This window comes from Humulus lupulus, chromosome 1 (assembly GCF_963169125.1).
Source record: "Humulus lupulus chromosome 1, drHumLupu1.1, whole genome shotgun sequence".
Classification (NCBI taxonomy): domain Eukaryota; kingdom Viridiplantae; phylum Streptophyta; class Magnoliopsida; order Rosales; family Cannabaceae; genus Humulus; species Humulus lupulus.
In genome coordinates this window covers 269,976,676-270,004,056 of record NC_084793.1, presented here as the reverse complement: position 1 = coordinate 270,004,056, position 27,381 = coordinate 269,976,676, and the positions used below count along the sequence as shown (strand labels likewise).

Genomic DNA, 27,381 nt, shown 5'->3' with positions numbered 1-27,381 from the left:
TCCTAGAATTTCCTCCTGATCTCAATAACTCCCAATTTATCATCAAATAAACATTCTCATGACTCAATATCCTAATAAATGACCCCGTTATGACAAAACCACTAATTCACAATATAAGACTGTCTCATGCCGAATAGCTCGAATGTATCTCCATAATAATGGGATCTCATCCATAACTCACATTATGCACCAAAATACACAAATATGCCCTCAACGGGCAAAATTACCAAAACACCCTAATAATCAAATGTGGATCCACATGCATGCATATAACATCATATTATAATATAATCCACAAAAACATGCATATTATCATTTAATGGTGTAATAAACAGTTATGACCCTCCCGACCTACTAATCAAGCCGTTAAACCGCATTAGGGATTTCAAGGCATTACTACTATCCCCTCCTTACAGAAATTTCATCATCGAAATTTACCTGAACAGCTTGGGATACTGACTCTGCATATCTGACTCCAGCTCCCAGGTCGCTTCCTCGACCTTGTTGTTCCTCCACAACACCTTAACCAAATGTATCGTTTTATTCCTGAGGACCTTATCCTTTCTATCAAGTATCTGGACTGGCTTCTCCTCAAAGGAGAGATCTTCCTCAAGCTCCAGATCTTCATAACTCAAAATATGATTCACATCAAATACATACCTCCGAAGAGCTGAAACATGAAACACATTATGCACAGCTGACAACGCCGGAGGCAAGGCTAGCCTGTAAGCCACCTGACCAATCCTCTACAGGATCTCAAATGGACCTACAAACCTAGGGCTTAACTTTTCCTTCTTCCCAAACCTTCTCACCCCTTTCCACCGTGAGACTCTAAGGAAGACATAGTCTCCCACTTGGAACTCCATGTTCCTGCGCTTGGGATCTGCATAGCTCTTCTGCCTACTTTGAGAAGCGAGCATCCAAGCTCTAATCTTCTCAATGGCCTCACTGGTCCTCTGAACTGCCCCAGGACCCAAGTATCTCCTTCACCTGTCTCATCCCAATGAATGGGAGATCTACATTTCCTACCATACAACATCTCATTAGGTGCAACTCCAATGGTATACTAATAATTGTTGTTGTAGGAAAACTCTATCAAAGGTAGATACTTACTCCAAGATCCACCAAAGCCCAGCACACATGCTCGCAGCATGTCCTCTAATATCTGGATCGTCCTCTCAGATTGCCCATCTTTCTGAGGATGATAAGCAGTATTGAACTTCAATTGTGTCCCCATGGCCTTCTGTAAGCTCCCCCAGAACTTGGAAGTAAAAGTGGGGCCTCGATCAGACACGATCGACCTCGGTGCTCCATGGAGGCGCACGATCTCTCTCACATAGAGATCTACATACTGATCAACTGTATAAGTAGTCCTCACTGGCAAGAAGTGAGCTGACTTGGTGTAGCGATCCACTATCACCCAAATAGAATCATGTTGACCAATAGTCCTAGGTAAGCCCACCACGAAATCCATTGTGATGTCCTCCCACTTCCATTCTGGGATATCGAGAGGCTGCAATAACCCTGCCAACCTCTGATGCTCAGCCTTGACCTGTTGACATGTCAAGCACTTAGCCACATACTCTACTACATCTCTCTTCATCCCCGGCCACCAATACAACGATCTCACATCATGATACATCTCTATAGTGCATGGATGCAAAGAGTAAGGTGTAGCATGAGATTCATCTAGAATCTCTCGCCTCAAAACAGTGTCTAACGGAACACATATCCGCCCCTTGTATCTCAATAAGCCTTACTTAGACACTGTATAATCTCTGGATGCTTTAGCCAAAACATCCTCTCTAATTTTAATCAGCTGTGGATCACTCAACTGACCCTCCTTGATTCTCTCCAACAGTGTAGAATGTAGCGTAATATTAGCCAACTGGCCCACTAGCAACTCTATACCAACTCTGGTCATATCATCTGCTAATTCTCTGGCTATCAACCTTGCACCATAAATCTGTCCGGACCCTTCCGACTTAAAGCATCAGCAACCATGTTGGTCTTTCATGGATGGTACAAAATCTCACAGTCATAATCTTTTACTAACTCCAAGCAACACCTTTGTCTCATATTCAAGTCTTTCTGGGTGAAGAAGTATTTCAGGCTCTTGTGTTCTGTATAGATCTCACACTTCTCTCCATAAATATAATGCCTCCATATATTTAAAGCAAAGACCACAGCCGGCAACTCTAGATCATGAGTGGGATATCTCTTTTCATACTTCTTCAACTGACGAGAGGCATAGGCAATTACCTTCTTGACTGCATCGGAACACAATCCAAACCTTGATGAGAAGCATCACAATAAATCACAAACTTCTCCTGATCTGTCGGGAGACTCAGAATTGGAGTTGTAATCAATCTTTGCTTCAGTTCCTGGAAGTTGTTCTCGCATTTATCTGACCACACAAATTTCTGATTCTTGTGTGTCAGCTCAGTTAATGAAGTAGCAATCTTTGAGAACCCTTCCATGAAACGCCTATAGTAACCTGCCAATCCAAGGAAACTTCTAACCTCAGAAGCACTCTTTGGCCTTGGCCAATCTTTGACTGCTTCAATCTTCACTGGATCTACCTTAATCCCCTCCTTACTGACAATGTGCCCAAGAAAGGATACCTGAGATAACCAGAACTCACATTTCTTGAACTTTGTAAACAATCTGTGTTCCCTCAGTCTCTGTAGAACCAACCTCAGATGCTGCTCATGCTCTGACTCAAACTGAGAATATACCAGAATATCATCAATGAAAACGATCACAAACTGGTCTAGATAATCCTTGAACACTCTATTCATTAGATCCATAAAAGTAGCAGGGGCATTAGTCAATCCAAAGGACATGACTAAGAACTCATAATGCCTGGTACGAAAAGCAGTCTTCGGTATATCTCCTTCCTTGACCCTCAACTGATGATAACTAGAACGAAGATCAATCTTTGAGAAAACCTTCTTACCTTGCAACTGATCGAACAGATCATCTATCCTTGGCAAATGATACTTGTTCTTAATTGTCAACTTATTCAGTTCTCTGTAATCAATGTACATTCTCAGAGAACCATCCTTCTTTTTCACAAACAAAACCGGCGCACCCCAAGGTGAAAAAATAGGTCTAATAAATCCCAAATCCAACAGTTCCTGCAACTGTACCTTTAATTCCTTTAACTCAACTGGGGAAATTCTATAAGGTGCTCTAGACACGGGCTCCGTCCCTGGTGCCAGTTCTATCATGAACTCTATTTCTCTATGCGGTGGCAACCCTGGAAAATCTTCTAGAAACACATCCAGAAATTCACAAACAAGTTTGGTCTCTTCTGGTCTCACTGGCGCGACTTGAGTGGTATCAACCTCACTGGCCAAGAATCCAATGCAACCTCCTTGCAATAGATCCCTAGCCCTCAATACAGAAATCATAGGTATGTGAGGTCCATGCACAGTACCAACAAATACAAAAGGATCCTCACCATCAGGCTCAAAGGTGACCATCTTCCTCCTGCAATCAATGATTGCCCAATACTTCGCCAACCAATCCGTACCCAATATCATATCGAAGTCCATCATAACCAACTCTATCAAATCCATTGATAATTCTCTGCCCTCCACTGTCACTCGTAAAGATCTGACACATCTCTTGGATTCCACCAATTCCCTAGTGTGTAACAAAGTTCCAAACCCCATAGCTTAAAATCACAATGTATACATAGTCTATCAATAATACTACTAGCAACAAAAGAATGTGTAGCACCATAATCAATCAAAACATTATAAGGGGTTCCAACACTAAGAAGCTGACCTGTAACTACTGAGGGAGAAGCCTCAGCTTCTGCTTGTGTCAATGCGAACACTCGAGTTGGGATCGAGCTATCCGCTTTTCTGGCCTTAGGGTAATCCTTTCTAAGATGACCCACTACTCAACATGAGAAGCAGGCCCTTGCCCGACACTCTCCCATATGACGCCTCTTGCATCTAGGGCATTCAGGATAAGACTTCCAGGCTTCATTACCACTTGGAAGACCCATTAAAATAACACGGGGCTGCCTATCAGGACCTGGAACTAGGAAGGTGTCAAGAACCTTCCTCTTCTGATCATTGGGGCCTCCACCCCTTCTTGAACCCACAAATGGAGGACATGTTCTCCTGAACTCCTTTCGGGCTACATTGTCTCACCAGATCTTATTCTCTGCACTCTCAGCTGTGAGTGCCTTCTCGACCACCTATGCATAGGTAGTAACCCCAGCCATAGTGGTAATACGTACATCACGGGCTGTAGCCCTTAAAGAAATCTCTCTCTTCTGGTCCCATTAGTGGGCACCAGTTCGATGGAAAATTTTGCCAAACGATCAAATTTCAAGGCATACTCAGTGACTGACAAACCTCCCTGAAGTAGCCTGATGAACTCCTCAACCTTTGCCGCCCTGATAGCATCATTGTAGTATTTCTCATTGAACAAAGTCTGAAACTCTTCCTAACTCAGGGCATTAACATTTCTGGTCTGGGTAATAACCTCCCACCAAATTCGAGCACCCTCCTGAAACATATAAGTGGCACATGCCACCCTCTCATTACCAGTCACCCTCATGAAATCCAAGATGGTGGTAATCATACTCATCCACTGCTCTGCCTTGGCAGGATCTCCACTGCCTTCAAAAACTGGAGGTTGCTGCTTCTTGAACCTTTCATAGAGAGGCTCCCATTTATTTCCAACCTCAGGCAGCTGCTCTGCTGCTGGCATCGACACAGAAGGTGCCTCTGATACACTGGCCACTGTAGGCGCTTGCTGTTGTCTCAAGAGACGAAGTTCCTCCCCCTGTCTCAACACTGTAGCCTGCAGATCGATAATTATCTGCTGCCAGTTTACAGGAGCTGGCTGTGGAATCTGTCATTGATCATTCTCTTGACCCTGACTGTTATTATTCTGGCCTTGATCACTCTGGCCAGCTGACATATCTGTTTGTCCTGGATTCATTCTTATTAGCTTATGCCTTGCTGAAACAATGATCAATACGGCCAATCAGGTAGTAATAACTAAACCTCTTGCCGTCGTACGGTCCAAGAACAAGCAGACAATTATCCACTACTACAAAATTGACATGGGACGATGGTTTTAAACCGTCGTATGGACTCTCGTACGTCGGTTCTAATAACTTCATCCCATGCAATGTCATGCCATGTAAAGCATGAAATGACGGTTTATATAAAAGTGCCATCTCTTGTCGTACATGAGATGATGGTTCCTCCACAAACGTTGTCTCTTGTGGTACATGAGACGACAATTTTTGTGCAAGTGACATCCACTGCAGTAAATGAGATGACAGTTCCTACTCAAGCGTCATCCTCCTACAGTACATGAGATGACAATTTATGTGCAAGCATCGTTCCCTACAATACATAAGACGACAATATTGTGGAGACCGACGTCCCATGTAGAATATGAGAATTTTTTTCATTTATCTATTTTCAATAACTATATTCATTTATAATTTCCTGTGTAATTACAATATAGTTCAGATAGAATCAACAGGAAGACAAAATCAATAGAACTCAGTATGTTCCAAATCTAATAATTACAAGATCAAAATATGTAAGTGTTAACTCACTTGGAATATAGAACTCACTTGGGATAACTATGTAAGTGCTAACTAAATACTACAGTTAGTATATTTTTTTAATTCTAATTTCAAAAGTTACTCTAGCCATGACTCATCCACTCAAGAAACTCTAGCTATGATTTCAAAAGGTAACTCTAGCAAGCCTCTTAGACCCTTACTCTATCTATGACTCATCAGTACAAAGTTTAGACCAAAAAAAAAAGAAAAGATATAGATGCCTTTTCACCATGTGAGAAACTCCAATTAAAGGTCTTCCTAGAGGTTTAAAACTTAAAATAAGGAAGATTGAACATCAGGGAGAGCTTTGTATCTAGATTGTGTAAATGTTCCAAAACCATGTATCATTCATTGTAAAAAAGTTATAACCTCAAAATTGGCAGTAACCAAAATTGGTACATTCATGAATTTACATACTAGCCTGAAAATTATATAACTTAATTACCTCTGGTGGTATATCAAGATATACTACAAAATCTGGAGCCAATAACCCTTTTTCTGGAGCCTACAAAGATGATCTGGTTTGTTAGAAATTAAATACAAACAATTGTTTATAAAAACAAATAAGCATATCTTCACCTTACACCACTCAAAATCTAGTCCTTTGGCAGAAGAGAAAGCCACCCCAGAATAAGAATACCGGTCAACAATGATGGTGGTTCCAGATTTCAATTTACTTTCCATCAAGGATCTGCAAAGAACAGGAATTTTTCAAAAATCCCACGTTTGCTTCTGTCATACAATATGGTTTTAATGAAAAGTCCAACATTTATCATAACAGCAATGATAGGAAGCATTATAATCTGAATATAATTTTTTAATTTAACAAACCAAATATTCAACAAATAGTTTACTATTTCACCACTAGCCATCCATTTGGACTGTCTTTACCCTCTGAATAATCTGAAAGATAAGAGCAGTGCCATGACTTTTGTTAAATCAACATATCATCCATCACCACATTAAACCAGTTACAGATATGAACTCAGCCAATTTTTGTTTCAAGAACCAATAAATAATACAAAAGGTTAAATAAACAGAAGAAAAAAATTATTCGTTATCTAAATTAACCATAAAGAAATAATGAACTCCAATGCATATAAAAAATTTAGAATGACATAGCTAACCTCTTCTCCCAACGGTTGGCACTGAAAAGAAGATGTATAGCATGATCATCAAGTTGAGATTCATTGAAAAGATAGGATGATATCATTTGCCCCACACTTGTTGTTCTGTCTGGGAATCGCCATAATTCAGCTGAATGCCCCAATCCTTCCAAGTACTTGTGTAGACTACTAGACTGTTGTTTTTCCACAGCGATCTAAGCCTTCTAGAATAATCAATGCACCTATTGAGCCACTACTGCCAGTTGACTTAAAGCCATGGATATTTGCCATTTGAATAGACCTAATAAAGCCCTTTGAAGGATACTTCAATTGTATATTCAATGACCTTGTTACAGCTACTGTCCCAAAATTCCTACACAACAAAAGCACTCAAATTGTGGAACTCACCAAGAGCAAAAAATCAGGACACTTGCTATTGGGTATGAGAAAACAAAGACACACATATAAAACTGGCACACCTATATGATTTATCCAATTAATGATTTAAAAAAAAAATCAATTTTGCCACTTGAGTTGGATTTCTGTTTACTTGACACTCAAATATATCCAATAAAACTCTTTATGCAAAGGGATACTAACTGTAGATGCAAATATGCCAAGGCCTTTATACTGCTAGTCTGCTATTGTACCAAAATTCCTACACAATAGAAACATTAAATTATAGTAACCATCAAGAGCAAAAACTTTCGATGACAGTTGTAATTGGGCATTTATGAAAGGGGCATAAACATCACCTATAAATTTAAGGGCTCATTTTTGTTTGATGATTCAAAGTGTGTAAAGAACAAGAAATCATTTCACTTTTCTGAATTCTATGTGCTATTTTCTCCCACCCTCCATTTTTTTAGGATTCACTACCACATCTGAGAACTTATGCATAAAAAATATACATTTTTTAAGAGAAAAAAAATATGAAATAGACTATAGGAAACATGGAAAAAAAATTAATAATCTTACAAAGCCTTAGAAACAGTCAGATGAAAAGCAATGACCATTTATCTTCCAACCTATTAAATGAGATAAAAGAAAATAAACACAAACATCAAGGCCCAAATCAATAGGAAAAGCAAAAATTGGAGCCCAAACTAGGTAAGCAAACTAAAACTTTAATATAACTATAGACAAACCAAAAGCTATTCACGAATAGTTTTTTTTCATTTAGATGGATTTTTTGGTTTGAGTAAAATGAAAGAAAATAAATAAATAAAGCAACCATAAAAATTCAACGAATATTGTTCCTGTATTAGAGCCATTCAGATATTTATCAAATCGACATGTTACAAATGAAGAGACATAAATTCAACTAATACTGTTCTCGTCTATGGGGGTGAAATATGAAGAGAGATTTATCAAATCGATATTTTTTGCAGTGAGGAGAGTAAACGCCGAACAGTTTCACTGCACTGAGAGAGAGAGGGGCTATCTAAAATCAAGAAAAGAGAATTGGGTTATTGGAGAACTCGTAGCAGAGAGAGAGGTCAGAGAAGGGGGGCCTTGAAGGTCAAACAGTTTGTGAAAAATTAAAGAGCGCCTCTTTGAAAATGCAGAGAGGAGTAAGGAAGAGAAGGATGAAGAGGTCATTTTTATATCTGTGCGAAGAAGAGAGAGGGTATTTACTACCAGTACTTGCACAAGTCCTTATCTTAATGCAATTTTCTAGGGGCAGAGGAGTTTTCTTTACCAACTAATATATCCAACTAATGTTTCAAACAAACAAAGAAATAGAAAAGTGAAATTGTAGTTTACAATCATTGACGACATTGTAAAGTCATGTGTAGTTAGTTATTATTGACTGCAGTCTTTATTTAGTGCTTACTATTGTCTGAAACAAAACACAATCTGTATTCACAGAGGATAAAGAAATAGTGGAAATCTTACTTCATTGTTGTCAATCACAAATTCACAATTAGGACATGCTCTAGCGGGGTTGCTTTTCCAATTAATTCGTTCAAGATCATGGTTGCTAGAGGCACTCTTGATCTTTGTAGAGATTCTGTTACCATATACTAACCATGATGGTCTGCACAAATTACACCAACAAAATTGCAGTCGGGATTATTGTTGTCACAAGCAAAATACTAAGAACAAAAAATTATCAGTCTAGCTTTAAAAGATGGAGAAAACTTTTACAGTTTAGTTACAAAAATGTGGAACACTTCAAAGAAGCTATCAAAAGAAAGAACTTCATAATTAGCTGTCAAAAGAAATTTAGGAGAAGTTTGATTAATAGCTATGGTGGAAGGTAAGATAGCAAGATTTGAGAACCAAATCAATAAAATTAAACTTAGACTGCAACATGAACAAGAAGCAAAAGAAGAATCAAACCAATAGTAGCTCTTCTACAATAAATGAATACACATTGGATTAAGCAGTTCATGTCAATTGTTTAAATCACTCTCCAGCCTCTACAAGAATATATATATATATATATATATGAGTAAAATAAAAAGCTCTTATAAAAAATTATGAAAATAATCACATGTAACCCTCAATAAAAAGGGTTAAAAGAATGAAGGCATATATATTTTTTAGTATCAATTGAATCAGGCTACAAAATTTGGAATGAAACACAGATATATGAGTTCTCTGCAACCCCAAGATGAGTTTGGACCCAAGACTCTAATCCTGAAAATGAAAGAACAAGAAAAAAGAAAAAAAAACAAATTTAGCCATAAAATAAATCTTTAAACAGCGAAGCTATTAAAGATTAGCTAACATTCTTCACAGAAAACTGCCAGAATAATAAATCTCCAAGTTCTAAGCAAATCACACAATCTCGTTTGCTTTCCATTTTAATTTGCTGTCTAGCACAAAACAAGTCTAGTAGTGCGGTTGAGGAACATAAATCCATTCCAATGAAATGATTTAAATAGGAGAACATACACATATATTGTTATTATTATTATTATTTATTTTATTGTTGTCCAGGGTTGTTATTGGAAAATATATTTTCAACAATTATAAAGTAAATTACCATTGACACATCAAGTACTAAGAAAATTTTAAGGTCTCTTCAAACAACATAAATGTGTGGGGAGAAAAAATATATAAGCTTCTTAAGCTGAAAACATTAATTTAATAGTAAATATCCTAACAATGTAATACATGGTATTGAATTTCAATTATCCAGCATAAATTGAAAGTATCCACACTAACCAACAAACAATTTCAACAAAATACTGGTTAGTTTACAAAATAAAGTTGAATGACAGTAATAGTGAACTAAACAATTTAATACAATTATGCCACAAGTATCAGAGAAAGGAATTTCACAAATGACATTGTACCTATAAATTATAGGCTATAAATGCAATATATGTTAAATCATTGCAAACACTAGAAGAAAGCAGGTTGTACCTCATGATAAGATGACAAGTCCCAAATACATTGATCCACAAAGAAATGTAAATGATATCATTCCCCTGCAAGTGTAAGCAAAGCATTAAGATTAACAAAATATAATTTTACATGGAGAAAATATACATGCTCTCTTTTACAAGTTTACCTTATTGAAATGTGATATCAACTATACAAGATGATACATGATTACATCCTGATCCCTAAACTTTAGAATCATTAAAATTGATTTGACGACCAAATATTCGCAGACCAAGATAATAGCACAGTTTCAATCAAGCTTAATATAGAATGACACATCTTACGAACTAAAGGTACAACATTTCGAAAGTTTGGGGAATAATTAAATGATATTTTCAAAATGTTGAGACTAATGATGTGCCATTTCTGTTAAGTTTTTTTTAAAGGAAAGCCATGTTAAAGATTAAGACTTTTTGAAAGTTATGGTATGTCGTTGAATTTAAAATTCTGAACCAACTCAACTTTTTACAAATGCTTAGGGACTAATAAAAAGATTAATATAAATGAGTTTTAAACAACATGCTCACCATATGACTCTCCATCCAACTCCATTGCAACAAGGACAAATTTCAGCAAACTTCTCAGCATCACTGGAGTTGACTCTTCGAGATATTAAATCATCATAGATATCTATCATATGTTTTTGAATATCAAACACAAGTGTAGAATTGGTAATCAATAGGTTACTTGCTAAAGATGAGTGGTGGCACATACCATATAGTGAAAACAAGCTGTTCATCACACCTGCAATTAACCAAATCAAACATTTACAGCTGTAAATCTCCATCCAAAAAGATGTGAAAATAAGTATAAAAATTAATAAAGGAGTTTTGCCACAAAAATAATAAGATAAAAAAGTACCTATAAAGAGAATAACGTAACGGAGAATACGGACTGTTGTCATTTCTTGCAGAACCCAAATTAAAGCAAGGAAAATGATGAATCCTGATAGAGTCAACCAGTAAGCATCTGAAAATGGTAAGGAAGCATTTGAATATATAAAATTGACAGTACTTTTAAACAACTCAATAAAGTTTCTTACCAATACAAAGTCCACGGAGTGTCCACTATATAATGAACAAGATTAAAAGGAAAAATTAATAAGTGCTCACTTCATAGTAACTGATGAAGACAATATGCAATAATGTTTGCATTTCTCAACACTGAAATATATGAAATAGCAATCTTACGTTTTTAGCAATACAGAGCACCACAAATAGAGCAACAATTAAACAACCAGCAGCAATTCTCGCAGTGAGAAGATTTGTTGATGCGAGTATCAAAGTTATTCCCCAGAATGATGAGCCAAGATCTGAGTATGTAAAATTTCGTATAAAGCATGAAGCCATGGAAACACATCATGCTAATTGACAAGAATTGTAAAACCAATATCAAAAGAAATAAAAAAATTTACTGACTTTACAAAGACCTCATTTTAAGTTTTACTACAATTGAACTTGGTGTATGCAATTTGAAAGAATAATCAGTAATAAGAAATTCTTAAGGGTAGTTTAGTGCCAGAAACCAAGTGCAAGGCCAACATGTATAATTGACACACGTAAGAAACACCTTGAATACATAAAGAACTGAGAAAAAAAAAAGGTCTATTGAAGTGAAGCTTTTTTTGTTTAGATTGAAAAAAAAAATCAATTGAACTAAGGAATGCAAAGACAGAGGAAATACATTCATGAATATTCTATCAAAGAAAAGCATGCAATGTTTCATTTCCACTTAACAAACTTGAAAGTAGGGCGTGGACCATAGAAAAAATAGTTGCTAGGGAAAAAAGTGTATTACATCCTGCAGGTAATATCAACCAGTATACACCACCACGCGTTTGTGTGACACCACCCTCATTTGCATGGACTTGGATTCCCTCCACCTACACATGAGATCATATTAGTTTGCATGACTGACTTCAGGAACCACGGAAATGAGGATTAAGTGCATGAACTAGCTTCACAATGTAAGCATTGAGTACAAAAGAGGGGAAAGGTGAAGAGCTTCTAACATGACCACATGTGAGTTTGCAAGCAATTGCATGACTTGCTTCATGCAAGAACACTGTGATGAGCTTAAAGGGTGTGAGTAGTACTGTTCTCCAGAGCTACAACATGCACAACAAAAAAGTTAATGTCATTAGAGCTGCCAAATTGAATATGAAGTTTGCCAAAGCTATCAACAAGACTATTAAAAGTTCAGACCATCTTGGCTTTTACCAAAATCGTCTCATGTTTATTTCCTTTCATCTATTAGGTCTCAAATCTCAATAATCTATCTTTTATTCATCACAAACCACTAATAAATAGAGGAAAGCACACGGAAAAGGAAGAGGCAGAAAACATAAAATCAGGAAATAATAGGATTCATATGCCTAACAGATGATCCTTCTAAGTCTGGTCCTAATCATATTAGTATCTATTTAAGAAATTAGGTAAATAAATACAACTGTAAAACAAACACACCTGTTTACTACATCCCAGTAGTCCTTCAACATTTTCTGTTATGAATACGGCCCAGTAGTCCTTCAACATTTTCTGTTTACCACTCTTTATTATTATTAATTTTTCCTTTTCTAGGTAACTAGGTTAGATGTATCTACATTAGCCTGCAAACTTGACAGTCATTTTAAAGTGGATCGGTCAAATCAACTAGTTGAAAGATAACTCAACCCAATGAATCTTTGCAGCCATCTCATTGTCAATTTTCACTAGCCTCTATCATTTGGTTTGGCTTGATGCTTATCATTTTGATCCATGCTTCCCTTGTTAAAATCTCGTACACTCTACTCAAATGTACCTCAGACCCTAATGACCCAATAGATCTTTTGAAAGTAGCTATTACAAGTTTCCCTTTCTTTCTATTTTCTACTTCCGTACCATAAGTTTGACCAAGTAAATTTCATTGTGTTAAAACCAATGTCAAAAGAAATATAGAGCGCAACAAACAAAATCACTTCTAATAAATAATTTTCACATACAACCGTGTTTCTCTATACGTCTCAGTGTCTCGCCATTTTGACCAACATCTCCCCATTTCTTACACTCCAAACAGATATATGACAGTTGCTAATCACAAGATGTCTCGATCATCCCACTACTATACTACTAGTCTCTAGCACATTAATTCTATCATCAAAATGTCTGCATTCCATTTAAGCAAAGCAAAACTTGTATGTTTTATCTTTGTAGGTGTTTATGATAAGTAGAAAGCAATGTTCCTATAATTTATTTTTCATAAAATTTGGTGAATACATTCCTAAATTAATAGAAAGAGTCTGCGAAAGAACAATTACACAAAAGAGCAAACCTATAAGCCATATTCAAGATTTAGAGTACACCCATACATACAGTCTTACTTATTAAACCAAGCAGGTTCTAAATGACTAGCCCTTGTACCAATAGTAGCTCTTCTACTATACAGGACAACTTCTATATTCTTATAAACAAATCAAGGTAAGATTTAACAAAACAAAACTCTACAAAGAGACCCAAAGTTTAAAAGGTTCAAGATCACAAAAAGAAAGAAATGGAAAACTCGTCTTTAATTTAAAAGCACATGTACATGGTGAAACAAAGGAAATACTACTCTCAGATTTTTGAGAAAAAAATGTACGAAGAATAAAAAAAAATTACCTCATAAACAATTGGAGGTCTGCCTAGTTTACCCCAGGGTGGTCTCCTGGTTCTTGCATCGTCGGTGGGGTCGCCTGGTTCTTGCCGAGGCTAAGTGTGAAAGAGAGCAGCTCGGCGTTATGGAGAGAGACGAGAGCTGAGTTCTTGCAGAGGCTGAGTGAGAGAACGAATCGAGAGGGCTGAGTGTGAGAGAGAATAGATCGAGCGGGTGAGCTGGTGAGCGTGAGAGAAAAACGATTGAGGCTATTTTGAGTGAGTTTCAGAGAAGCCAACTGGTAGAATTAAAAGATTAGGGATTTTTCTTGTTTTGTTAAATTTCATTTGGGGCTATTTTTGACGATTGAGGGCTATTTTGAGTGAGTCTCTTATTGTTTTGTTTTATTAATTTAGTGTATATGACTCATTACTTTCAAAAAAAAAATTATATCACATATTAAACATGCAAACATTTTTTTTCTTTTTTAAGGAATAATCTTTTTTTTACAAGTAGATTAAATTTTTTTTATATAAATTATTTTTAGTTTAAAAAAAATAAGAAACATATGCATGAGTAATATATCTTAATATTAGACATATGCATGATTTTATTTTATTTAAGTTTTAAGTATTATTAATATAATATAATTAATTAAAAGTATAATATTATATATAAAAATTTAACAACTAATTAAAGTATTAATAAATATGTCTAGACAATATTTTTTATAAATATTAAAATATATATATGATCCAATAATATTAAATATATTAATACCCTTTTAAAAAAATGCTTCTTAGAATTTTTTTTCCAGACTATTACGACTACCAAATCGTACCTCCTGAATTTTTTGGCCACTTAAAAATTCCCCGTGAATTATTCATGTTATTGAAATGAGGGACTTCCGTCCAATTTTGCTAACAGAATAGTGATATGGCAACACTGGAGTGCTGATGTAGATTGCTACTTGTATAATTTAAAAAATAGATAGGCTTTTACCGCCTAAACTATTACAGTTACCAAATTATGCCCATCGAATTCTAAAATTTAAAATTAAAATAATATTTTGAATATTTAAAAGAAAATATTAAAAACATTAAACTAAAAAATCATTTTTTTAAAATTAAATCATACAAAATAAAAACTTAAAGCGATATAGGCGACACCAAAGTTGAATGTCGCAAGGGACCCGCATGAGCCCAGTCTGTCGACGATGTCACTACCCTCATTCTGACGCATGCCCAACACCTAAGCCAATTTTTTGTCACCATCAATTTTTTTTTTAATTTTAATGATTTTTTCATTTTTTTTAATATTCAAAAGATTGTTTAATTGTAAATTTTTAAAAATCAGGGGGCACAATTTAGTAATGGTAATAGTTCGGGGGCAAGAATACTATTTATTATTTATATTATAAATGAAGCATTGACGTGGAAATACCACATCGGCCACCAAACTACCACATCACTATTCCATTAGTGAAATTGGAAGGAAGTCCCACATTTCAGTAATGTGAATAATTATGGGGGAATTTTTAACCAGTTCAAAAATTCGGGGGGCACGATTTGGATCGGTAATAGTTCGGGGGAAAAAATCTCAATAAGCCTTAAATAATAATAATAATAATAATAAGACGACGCACATAAGACAACAGCCTAAGTAGCACTGTCTAATTGTGTTAAAAATAAACACGTGACGACATTCTTCTAAGAACTGTTGTCTAATGTAAGTTTTGTTGTGCATACTAAGAAGCTGACCTGTAACTACTGAGGGAGAAGCCTCAGCTTCTGCTTGTGTCAATGCGAACACTCGAGTAGGGGCCGAGCTGTCCGATTTTCTGGCCTTAGGGTAATCCTTTCTAAGATGACCCACTACTCAACATGAGAAGCAGGCCCTTGCCTGACACTCTCCCATATGACGCCTCTTGCATCTAGGGCATTCAGGATAAGACTTCCAGGCTTCATTACCACTTGGACAACCCATTAAAATACCACGGGGCTGCCTATCAGGACCTGGAACTAGGAAGGTGTCAAGAACCTTCCTCTTCTGATCATTGGGGCCTCCACCCCTACTTGAACCCACAAATGGAGGACCTGTTCTCCTGAACTCCTTTCTGGCTACATTGTCTCGCCAGATCTTGTTCTCTGTACTCTCAGCTGTGAGTGCCTTCTCGACCACCTATGCATAGGTAGTAACCCCAGCCACAGTGGTGATACGTACATCACGGGCTGTAGCCCCTAAAGAAATCTCTCTCTTCTGGTCCCACTAGTGGGCACCAGTTCGATGGAAAATTTTGCCAAACGATCAAATTTCAAGGCATACTCAGTGACTGACAAACCTCCCTGAAGTAGCCTGATGAACTCCTCAACCTTTGCCGCCCTGATAGCATCATTGTAGTATTTCTCATTGAACAAAGTCTGAAACTCTTCCTAACTCAGGGCATTAACATTTCTGGTCTGGGTAATAACCTCCCACCAAATTCGAGCACCCTCCTGAAACATATAAGTGGCACATGCCACCCTCTCATTACCAATCACCCTCATGAAATCCAGGACGGTGGTAATCATACTCATCCACTGCTCTGCCTTGGCAGGATCTCCACTGCCTTCAAAAACTGGAGGTTGCTACTTCCTGAACCTTTCATAGAGAGGCTCCCATTTATTTCCAACCTCAGGCAGCTGCTCTGTTGCTGGCACCGACACAGAAGGTGCCTCTGATACACTGGCCACTGTAGGCGCTTGCTGTTGTCTCAGGAGACGAAGTTCCTCCCCCTGTCTCAACGCTGTAGCCTGCAGATCGATAATTATCTACTGCCAGTTTACAGGAGCTGGTTGTGGAATCTGTCATTGGTCATTCTCTTAACCCTGACTGTTATTATTCTGGCCTTGATCACTCTAGCCAGCTGACATATCTGTCTGTCCTGGATTCATTCTTATTAGCTTATGCCTTGCTAAAACAATGATCAATACGGCCAGTCAGGTAGTAATAACTAAACCTCTTGTCGTCGTACAGTCCAAGAACAAGCAGACAATTATCATATTCCACAGTCATACAAATATACAAGCAGATACGTGTTTATAGCATTTAACACTTAGCATGTATCACATAATATTTCACAATCAACAATACTAATAAGTATGTTCCAGCAATTTCAGTACTATTTAGCACACGGTTGCTGAGAATGTATTATTCAAGGCATATGTTTAACATGGTGTCTCATGCATACAGGTAAAGCATATATAATATATTTAAGCAGTTATACATATAACTACATAAATAATTACCAAACCATGAGTCGAGCTTGACTTCAGTGATGAGTGTACATGCCCAGCCAGTCTACAGGAACCCTAACCTTGGCACTCTCTGATACCAAGTTGTAAAGCCCTGGTTACCCCAGAACAGTTACCGTGAACGGTGAACCAGAAATTTAACTCACTACCCGAGTTCTTTGGTTAAAAACGTGCGTCTAGATATTATTAACAGGCTAACATGGAAAACCAATAAAAAAGAAAGGATATATTTTATTTAATACATAAAAATGTTCATGCGCCCATCAAAAACATCTACAAGTTATTTACAACTCAAAATGGTCATTATAGTTTCAAGTTTACAAACCCGCCGACCTAAGCGGCAAAAATAAGGTAAACCCCCTAGTTCCTCTGAGAACTCCTTGGTCATGGAGGTCAAGCGGCCGCATATGTACACTGCACCACCTAAGCTCTCCACTCAAGGCTAGGTGAGCTTTTCTTTCCCTTTACCTGCACCACATAGCACCCATGAGCCAAAGCCCAGCAAGAAAACACAATATAGCATGAATATAATATCAAAAGTGATCATAATAATCATTCAGGACTTTCAGTCCAAAACAGATGAGTGACAGTTGCAAAAGTTACTAAGATGGGTTCTATTCCCATTAGCCATGTGACAATAGGGTCACTGGGGCTTTACAAATAAGTGATCCTTTCACTAGCTTATCAAGATAGGTGCTCGATGAACTAGTCACCAACATAACCTACCTCATGACCATAGAGTCATAACCATGGGATTCCGCTCCCTTGCCATGTGACAAGCTGTCACCTAGGCCTTTGGCCCTGACTCTGAGTAACTAGTCTTAGACTAGTCAAGCGCTTATAAGTTTCATCGACCTTAGGGTCGGTCTAGCATTAATGCCCCTGGAGTCATTCAACGCTTATATCAATTAGATCTAATCTTTTATTGGCCCTGCGTTCAGGACCCTTATGCTGTTTCAGACTCTCAGGTCAGTAATATGCGACCAGTGTCGTCCCTGACTAATCGGTGCCATACACAAGTAAGCAAGCTCTGCTAAGCATTTAATATGAAATCAATGTCCACATTTATCAACCAACATGCCTCAACAACAATCATGCATGTCATATACACAGGGTGCAGTTTTCTTACCTCTGGTTCGAGCGAGAATGAATAAAAGAACAACCCTTGAGAATGATCTGACAATTAGCCCTTTAGCGGTCACCTAGTCATAACCAAATACGGGACACCATCAATAAAATGAATAACAAAGGTTCCCAAACCAAGATCTAGCCTCCGGGACATCAATCCCCACCAATCCAGGCAGTAGGAACAATCCTTAGGCCTAAAACCAAGTTCCCAAGGACAAAACACTCAAACGGCTTTGAACCTTGCCTGAGCCGCGACCCTTAGCCACACCAAGAGCAAGGGCCGCAGCTCCCACTACTCAAGGCCACGGCACCCAGCACGCCCAAAATACCTCCAGTTGCTTCTTTGAGCTTGGGCCGCGGCGCCCAAGAATAGGGCTGCGGCCCCCCACCCAAAACTAGCCATGAACCCAATTTTCTTCATCCCAAACCTTCCAAAAATATACCTAAACACTTCCAAATACAAAAATCAAAGTTCCCAAACTTCCCAATGACCCAAAATCATCAAATCTGAAGGCTCAAACGAACCAAAAACTCAATGATTCACAAAAACTAATTCTAAGCTTAGGAACTCTAAAAACTCAAAACTTAAAACTTAGATTACCTTTGATTGGGTTGTTTCTCGTCAAATCCTTCTATCAAGAAGCTTCTAATCTCTCCTAGGATCGCTATGCCTCAATCCTCGCTTGATTCCGACTCCTAGAACTCAAGATTTCTTCGAAATTGCCTCGAACGGTAAAAGGAACTAACGGGAAGAGAGAAAGTATTTTCTAACGTACGGTTCTATCTGACAAGCTACTTCAAGCTTAAGTAACCTCAAATAAAACCTAGTGCCGGGGTCCCGAAAACACCCCGGGAACATTATAGTAAAAACTCCTAGAATTTCCTCCTGATCTCAATAACTCGCAATTTATCATCAAATAAACACTCCCACTACTCAGTATCCCAATAAATGACCCCGTTATGACAAAACCACTAATTCACAATATAAGACCGTCTTATGCCGAATAGCTCGAATATATCTCCATAATAATGGGATCTCATCCATAACTCACATTATGCACCAAAATACACAAATATGCCCTCAACGGGCCAAATTACCAAAACACCCTAATAATCAAATGTGGATCCACATGCATGCATATAACATCATATTATAATATAATCCACATAAACATCCATATTATCATTTAATGGCGTAATAAACAGTTATGGCCCTCTCGGGCTACTAATCCATCCATTAAACCGCATTAGTGATTTTGGGGCATTACGCTTATTATGATTCTGTAATATGTTATTAACTACTTATGAGAATGTTTAAGTTTTCTTACTGAGCCATGGCTCATGGGTGCTATGTGGTGCTCGTAAGGGGAAAGGGAAGCTAGAGTAACCATGAGTTGGAGAGCTTCGGTGGCGACGTGTACATATGTGGCTGCTCAACCACCACCGTTGGAGTTTCACAGAGGAACTAGGGTCAAACCCTATTTTACCGCTTAGGTTGGCTAGTTGTAACTTTTGAATTGTAATTAGCCTTTTAAACGTTATTTTGGGATCCCATGCCTGAACGTAAACATTTTAATTAAATGGTTATTCCTTATGTCAAAAAAATTTAACCCTAAACCGTTAATCACGTTTAGCTACACGTTATGGCCAAAAGACTCATTTAGAGAGTCTAACACTATTTAAAACACACAGTGTAACGATCTTGGCTATCCAAGGTGTTACAGCTGGCCCCAAGAAGATGACATGTGGTGCATTTGAATGCAAACTGAAAAAGGAACCAAGCAGGTTAGGGCGCAAGTCGAAAGTTGGGCATGCACGGGTAGGATTAGTTAAAATAAACAGTCCAATTTGTCTTACATAAGATCAGTGTAAAATACTAAATGGTTTCATATAGTGAAAATGTGATATTTGACTTTTTGTTTGTAGGCATATAAAAATTGTGTTTTTGAGTCCAAAGGGATACATTGAGGTATCTAAGGATGCTCAAAAAGTTTGGGAGTAGTATTTGGAGGTGTTTAATTAAGGTCACTTTTGAGAAGTTGGACATGCCTAAGTGACATTGTGTCTCCTCCTTAGAGTTGATGCATCGCCTAAAACCTTGGGGTTTGGGCGAATCACAGCAAGCGACACATCGCCTATAGACAAGCGATGCGTTGCCTAACATGTCTATATAGACACGTATTTTTAAGCTCCAAATGAAGTGTGCAAAAGCTCCAATCCTTTGGGTTGGACTTAAGGACGGTGCCTACACTATAAAAGGGTTAACTTAGAGGTTTGAAAAGTTTTGATAGACTCGATCACTCTTTCAAATCTCTCTCTAACCTCTGTAGCTCTCATGATCATAAGGTTTCTCTAAGAAATTCATAAACAAAATGCTTGTCTTTGTGAATTTCAAGGCTTGTTCAATCCCAACTCCCTTTCCTTCTCGAGAAAGCCTCAAGCATCCATCAAGGGCTAGGAAATAGAGAATTTGGACTGTAACGCCCTAGATAACCAAGAACGTTACACTGTGTGTTTTAAATAGTGCAAGACTTTCTAATCAAGTCATTTAAATGAAAATGTGATCCTATAATCATAAACAAGTTAGGGTTAAAAGATTTTGGCCATAAACAGAAAATTTCTCATTAAAATAAATGTTGGGTACATGGGATCCCAAAAATAGGGTTAAAGGATAGATTTACAAAATTCCAAAAGTTATATACAATCAAAGCCACTTTAATGGAAAAATACACATTCTAGGTTTCCGTCCTTGTACAATCCCTCGACTGTGGCAGACGAGCAGCTGACAATGTACACCTCGCCCCCAAAGCTCTCCAACTCATGGTTGAACCATCTGACCCTTGCCATTACCTGCACCACGTAGCACCCGTGAGCCGAGGCCCAACAAGAAAACAATAACATCATAGCATAAACAATAATGATAATCAAATAATTCACAAGACATAAACCAGATATTCAGTAGGCCATAATATACACATAATCAGTGATGACAATCAAGGAATCATTAGTTTATCGTCCATGTATTCAATAAGCCAAAAACATCAAATTAACAATAGTAATCATATCATATTCATCATACAATACTCAGGGTCGACGCCCTTAGGCCGCAGCCTCTATTTAACTCACTGTCTCCGGCTCACTTAGGTCGAGCCCGGTGTTTAACCCACTGACTCTGACCCTCTTAAGTTGAGCTCAGTGATTATTTAGCTGTCCTCAGCTACTAATGGCAAAGCCGCGTCCTATGCGCAAATATCAGTCCCGACACTCTTAGGTCATTTATTTCATGCTCACATGGCATATCACAATCACACAACATATGAATTCATATACAGGGAATCTCAGTCCCACACAGTCACATAAGGGTGAAATTTTCTTACCTTTAATTTATGAGTGGAGAAGGTGAAATGGTTCCAAGCATGATCCTTAGCTTCGAGCCTTGGATATAAACCTAGTCACAATCCATAAATGGTACATCTATGAGTTTAAATTCCAAAGAACAATCCTGGGACCAAACTCGCGCTCTCGGGACCTCTAACTCCACCAAACGAAGTGGTGAAACCGTCCCCCGAGCCCATGAGCAGAAACCCTAAAAAGTACCCAAAAACCAAGTTCTAAAAACTGAGTAGTGCTACAGTGCTAGAGTCAGAGACTCTAGCCCCCCAGAATCATAGCCTAGCACTGTAGCGCTCCTAACCTAGCGCTACAACGCTGATACCAGAGCTTCAACAATTCTGGGTTTTCTCTTCGAATTTCCCCGAACCAAAGCTCCAAAAATATATCCCTCAAAACATCTAAACCAAAAATTAACCACATAAATACACTCTACTCATCAAAGGCAACAAAACCTAATCAATTTTTTCCCAGAAACTCCAACAAATCCCCAAAACCCAAATCCAAGCTCTCAAGCCCCAAACACCATAAAAACAGAGTAAGAACTCAGAAAATTTAGAGATAACAATCAGAATTTACCTCAGTTGTGACTATCTTCTCACAAGGTCCAACCTCTACTTTCTGAGCTTAAGTCTCAGCTAAACCCTCCCTAGTTCTAGAGCTTCAACTCATCTACAATTCTTTCAAAATCCCAGAATAAACACATGCTCCAAGCTCAAACTACTCAGTGAATTCAAAGTCAAAACCTTATCTGAAATGATGGCCTAAGCTTCCCTGAATCTTCTGGCTATCCTAAACTTGCCTTCCCTCAGCTTGACCCAGCTGAATTCCCTTCCAAAACCCCAGCCTCAAGTCTGAATTCTTCAACCCTTTTTCCTTAGTCTCAAATTTCACAAGGGAGAGTGAAAGAGAGGGAGTACGTGAGAGATGAGAGAGAGTGAGCTGAGAGATTTCTGTTTCCTTCCTTGAGTTATTCTACAATCTTTTGTTTGGTCCTAATAATGCTGAGTATATCTTCTAATAGCCAAAACACCCATTTACCCCTCTAAGCTTATCCATCTTTCAAGGGTGCTTAAGGTTATTTTAGTCATTTGTTCCCAATTCCTTGAGTGTTCCTATTATTTACCACTTAAATCTCGTCATCCAATTAATCACCAATTATTTACCCAATGTCTAATAATCCTCGATATATTTTTTAAATTTCCTGAAAATACCCCCAGGCTCCCCCGAGCCGGGTATAAGTCCTAACCGTGACTATTTCACCAAACCGCTCACTAGGACCATCTCAAGCCATATACTGCAAATATATCCACATAATAATGTGGTCTCAGAAATTTATCACATATAATTACGTTTATGCCCTCAACGGGCCAAAATTACAAATATGCCCTTCTAAGCTAAACATGGCCCACATGCATATTTAATACTCATAAACATGCATTTAATAATATCAATATAATCATATAATCATGCATGCCACAAAATCATGAATTTAATCATTTATTCACACATATACCAATTATGTCCTCCCAGCACACTAATCAAGGCCCTCAAACCTTATTAACAATTTTGGGTCATTACAACTATCCCATCCTTATTACAATTTCGTCCTCGAAATTTAATCGAACACAACAAGTAATAAATCTCATACATCTGACCATAACATCAAGGTCCAATTCTTTACCTTTTATCTTTCAATAACACTCTTACTAGAGTGACAATCTTGTTCCATAAGATCTTATCTTATAACTACAATTTCATTAGCCTTTCCTTGCACAAAACTTTGTTGAAACCCCAGGGTCTGCTTATCTCATCAGCGATCATTTTTTGTCTTGTCATTGGCATCAGTGATACTCATAAGCCACCACCCACACCAGGGTAAGGCTAACCAGTAGGCCCTTGGCCTAATCCTTGGTACGATCTCGGGATCCTTCTCAAATCTGAAATCCAAAAATCCTTCTTTCTTTCTCAAGGTATCATACTCTTCCTTGTCTGCAATGTTTGGAGAAATACAAATATCCTTTCCTGGAACTTCATGTTCCAATACTTGAAACTTGCGAACTCTTACGTCCTTTCAGATAGGCAGATACTTCTGCCCTAATAATTCTAACAACTTCATTGGTTTCCCGCCGAACCAATACTGAATCATGATACTCACTATCTTTCATATCCTTAGTTAGAACCAGTACTTCTTGCTTTCTATCTTACCACATCTTATGTCAAGTCACCTTAGCCGTAATCTAGTATTCATCACTGTGACTGTTCATCAAGGGACTATACTTTTCTTAATATCCCAGACACTTGCACATTCAATGCGTAATTCTTTAAAATAACCATTAATTCTTCAGGTTGCCATTATATCTGTAGACAGCCAATAATTCTAGGTTCCAACCTTATTCCCTTCATTCTCTATTTCCTTTTTAGAACTTTGAAAATTTAAGGGTCTCAACCCATTATCAATTATCATGCTACGTCACCCATTCACACGAACCAAAGTGTGTTAACTCAATCTTCTGAGTTGTAACCTTCCATATCCAATCATATTACTTGTATTCTAATGTGGTCCATTCCTACGATCCACAACTATACCATTCTACCTTTCAATGTACGAATTTTAAATCTCATCATCCATTTAAACTTCCTGGTTACAATATGCTTAAGGAGGTAGTGCAATGTTCATTTAGGATCTCCATCTCAACTCCAGATTCCATCGGATCACTCGTCCGATCTCCATCTCTTAATTCATACTACGATGGTAGGATTCTTAACGATTTTCATAAGATCCTTTTTATGAATTTCATTATCCATAGAAATATATATCTATCCACAACCAATCACAGGTGCTATATCAATCTCAATTGTTACCTTGTCTGACCTTACTGTAATCCGTGGCGTTCTATCCAACCGGCACAGACCTTCCCAAGTAAGAGATCAGCTTCCAAATTAATTTTCCCCTTGTACAGTCAAGGGTTTTCTAACATGAATCACCCCTTAAGCCTCATTGGATCTTGATCACAGGGTTATTCCTTTACAAATGACTTGCGCTCAAATCCCTTACACTATGCATTCACCATTAACTAAGTGTTCCATGTATATCGACCATGATCCCATTCTTTCACCTACCATGAGGCCCAAACCATCATCCCTTCAGTCTATATCTGGGTGCGTCTCAGACTTTGATGCACCGCTTACAGTTTCATGTTTTAAACAAAGACAAAGTCCTTCACATTACCCTTCTGTATCCATCCATTACACATGGATTCCTATACCATAGGGTGTTAACCAATCCTTATTCTGTCTTCTAAAAATCTAATACAAACTTATCCATTCAGTTTAACTTTAAATTCCTCTGCCATCCCAACCTCTAGTATAGCTGCCTTCGAAGATACTTCAGGTAGTAGATGACATGTCTACCAGTCTCATTGTGCCTCTTATCCCTCAGACGTTCTTCAGTAATTTCTTTGTGGCTTCTGATTGAATCTTTTCATACTTGATCCCTTCTCTTCCTGTAGCGTGACCTTAAATACCCTTGGAGATATCGAAGCTAACACCTTCTAAAGCCTTACCTGTTACTCTGCTTCTTCAGTCTTAGTATCATCAGTGTAGTAGTCGTTCGCATTCTGCTTCTAACTGGGAAGTAGTTCAACGCATCTTTGATGAACTTGGATGTGACTTTTTCATACCGTTCATGTACTCTCTGCTTGTCGAACTTACCTGTATTGTTGAAGAATAAGTCAGTTAAGAATCTTCAATGATAATCCATCACACCCCACTTGGTACAAGTAATAATTCTTGAAATGTCTCTTTCCTTGATCCTCAGCTGGTAATAACCAAATCAAAGATCAATTCCTGAGATCTTGTCCTGTCTTGTAACTGGGCATTTAAACTCTTCATCCTTAATAGGTGATGTCAACGAATCCCACGATACGATGCTTAGTCTAATCTATCCCTACGTAAATTACTTCTTCAATTGAACCAATAATTTTTTCTGCCAAACTAACACCATTCTTCATAATGCCCCTGATACTGAATCTATCCATAGCCAAAAACCTGAAGCATGCCCAACCACTCCTTACATACCCATCTGAATCCTTACTGACCAATTCAGCTTCCATTCAGTCCAACTAATATACTACAAGTGATGTCCTCTACAATCCATGGTTTCCATTATCTAACAAATTAGCTCTCACTGAGGCCCATATCAAAGCTCCCATATGACAAGCTCAATCACTTTCATTACGAACCCTTTTACTACTTGTATTCCAATTCTTTTATTAGAAGTTTCTAATTCACCCCTTCAAGTACTAATATTTCAATCCCCTCATACAATAACCTTGAGACATGTACTTCATATCTGAATCACTCTTGGGAGATACTCAACACCGAACTCTTTCAGCTCGTTATATAACCAAGAACGAGGACTATCAAGTCAACTGGTCACCTATGAAGAACTAGCCTCGGGCTTCGAATGTAACAAGGAATTCCAGTCTTCCATTCTCTAATCTTGGGCAATCCCTACTCCGCCCTAACATACTAAACCATTCCATGTAGAAAACGTGCCCTCACCTGCCATTTCTTGCTTCTGGTACATACTAAACAACTTCACTAGGCCTCATCATTGTCTAGACAGCTAACCTGTAAACTATACCCCTTCTTATCAAAACCAGGAGCTATAGATCTGCCAGAGGTTCTTCTTTTCCTATTACTGAGCATCTGCCCTTACTAAATCCCACATATGGAAATACAGTCATCTGCATTTCTTGTCCTACAACATTCGTGCTCCATACCTCATTCCTTATATCTTAAATAACATGGCCCTCCCTGCTATCCAAGCACAGATGAAAATCCCATGCACTAGAGCGGCCCTAATGCTCTGGGCCATCCTAGAGTTTAATCCTTAAATGAATCATCATCTCCAGGTAGATCTGCTTGTGTCAACTCCCAAAGCGGATTAACCAACCCACCAAACTTATTAACATATTTTGTCATTATCTTACCATTCTAAACCAAATTCATAAAGCCATTAGTCTCCGCAGCTCAACCTACATCATAAGAACCTCATTTATCAATTCACTGCCCAAATTCCTCCCAACCCATCATGACAACATTTTGGGTCTAAGTACTACTTCTCACCACTTCCGAGCATCCTTCTGCCACAACTGCTTAGCACAACCACTCTGTCGCGACCTATCATCTTCTTAATGTCATGGGTGGAATTAGCTATGCCCATCCACTAATAAATTCTCGAGCAAACCCAAACGTTTCTCAAAACTAGAAGGTAATGCTTCTAAAGCCTTCCACGCATCAATTCTTATTTGTCTATACCCTCAAGTCAACCAACACTGGTGCCCCTACTGTCACACTATACAAAGCAGCTCTTTCCCAGCAAAACCCGCTATTTTACCCATCTAATCTCCTCTATCAAACCTCACCGCCTTACTCACATACCAGCAAACACCTGCTGTGACTGTCAGGGGTAGATGGAGAATTCCAACCCTAGCTATCATCTGCAACCCTCACTAGAGCAATACCAAGTCCAATTAACCATTTTAAGCACATACAATCTGAATTAGTCTGCCATCACCGACTAAACCCCTCAGTCTTGATGTTCATATCCAAAACCATCCCACAGGCAGGTCCAAACAACCACAATAATCATACACACAAAGCATATCAAACACCAATCTACATTACTATGCATTAGTTATCGAAATTCATTACTGCTAAATACAATCATATTCATCATGTTTTCCATATGCCAACAAGAAAATAAAACATATAAGTTGAATTTAAACAATGAACCACATGCAATCAATATACAAATCATTATCCAAATATTCATCCACAT

At 37.9% G+C, this 27,381-nt stretch overlaps 1 protein-coding gene and 1 pseudogene across 1 annotated transcript; both read right to left on the bottom strand.

Moving 5' to 3' along the window:
* Positions 1-5,459: 5,459 nt before the first annotated feature.
* On the bottom strand, positions 5,460-8,643 carry LOC133834304 (thymidylate kinase-like; annotated as a pseudogene).
* Positions 8,644-9,214: 571 nt separating this feature from the next.
* LOC133834297 (uncharacterized) lies at positions 9,215-25,648 on the bottom strand. Its single transcript, XM_062263869.1, has 13 exons — positions 25,510-25,648; positions 25,100-25,247; positions 23,926-24,001; positions 13,749-13,838; positions 12,125-12,220; positions 11,911-11,995; positions 11,304-11,425; positions 11,156-11,180; positions 10,975-11,058; positions 10,828-10,857; positions 10,641-10,743; positions 10,093-10,157; positions 9,215-9,360 (listed from the first exon to the last, which is right to left on the bottom strand). Exons 1-12 carry the CDS (start codon positions 25,646-25,648, stop codon positions 10,094-10,096), a joined length of 1,062 nt encoding a protein of 353 aa, XP_062119853.1. The 3' UTR covers positions 9,215-9,360; position 10,093.
* Positions 25,649-27,381: the final 1,733 nt, after the last annotated feature.

Bases quoted from the DNA above. Each gene is read 5' to 3' on its own strand.
- LOC133834297 (XM_062263869.1), bottom strand. From the start codon at position 25,648: ATGGAAGCTGAATTGGTCAGTAAGGATTCAGATGGGTATGTAAGGAGT. The intron at 11,996-12,124 runs GTTAGAAGCTCT...TCTCATGTGTAG, and splicing joins GCAAACTCACATGTGGTCAT to GTGGAGGGAATCCAAGTCCA. The intron at 10,858-10,974 runs GTACTTTTTTAT...GGTTAATTGCAG, and splicing joins TTACGTTATTCTCTTTATAG to GTGTGATGAACAGCTTGTTT.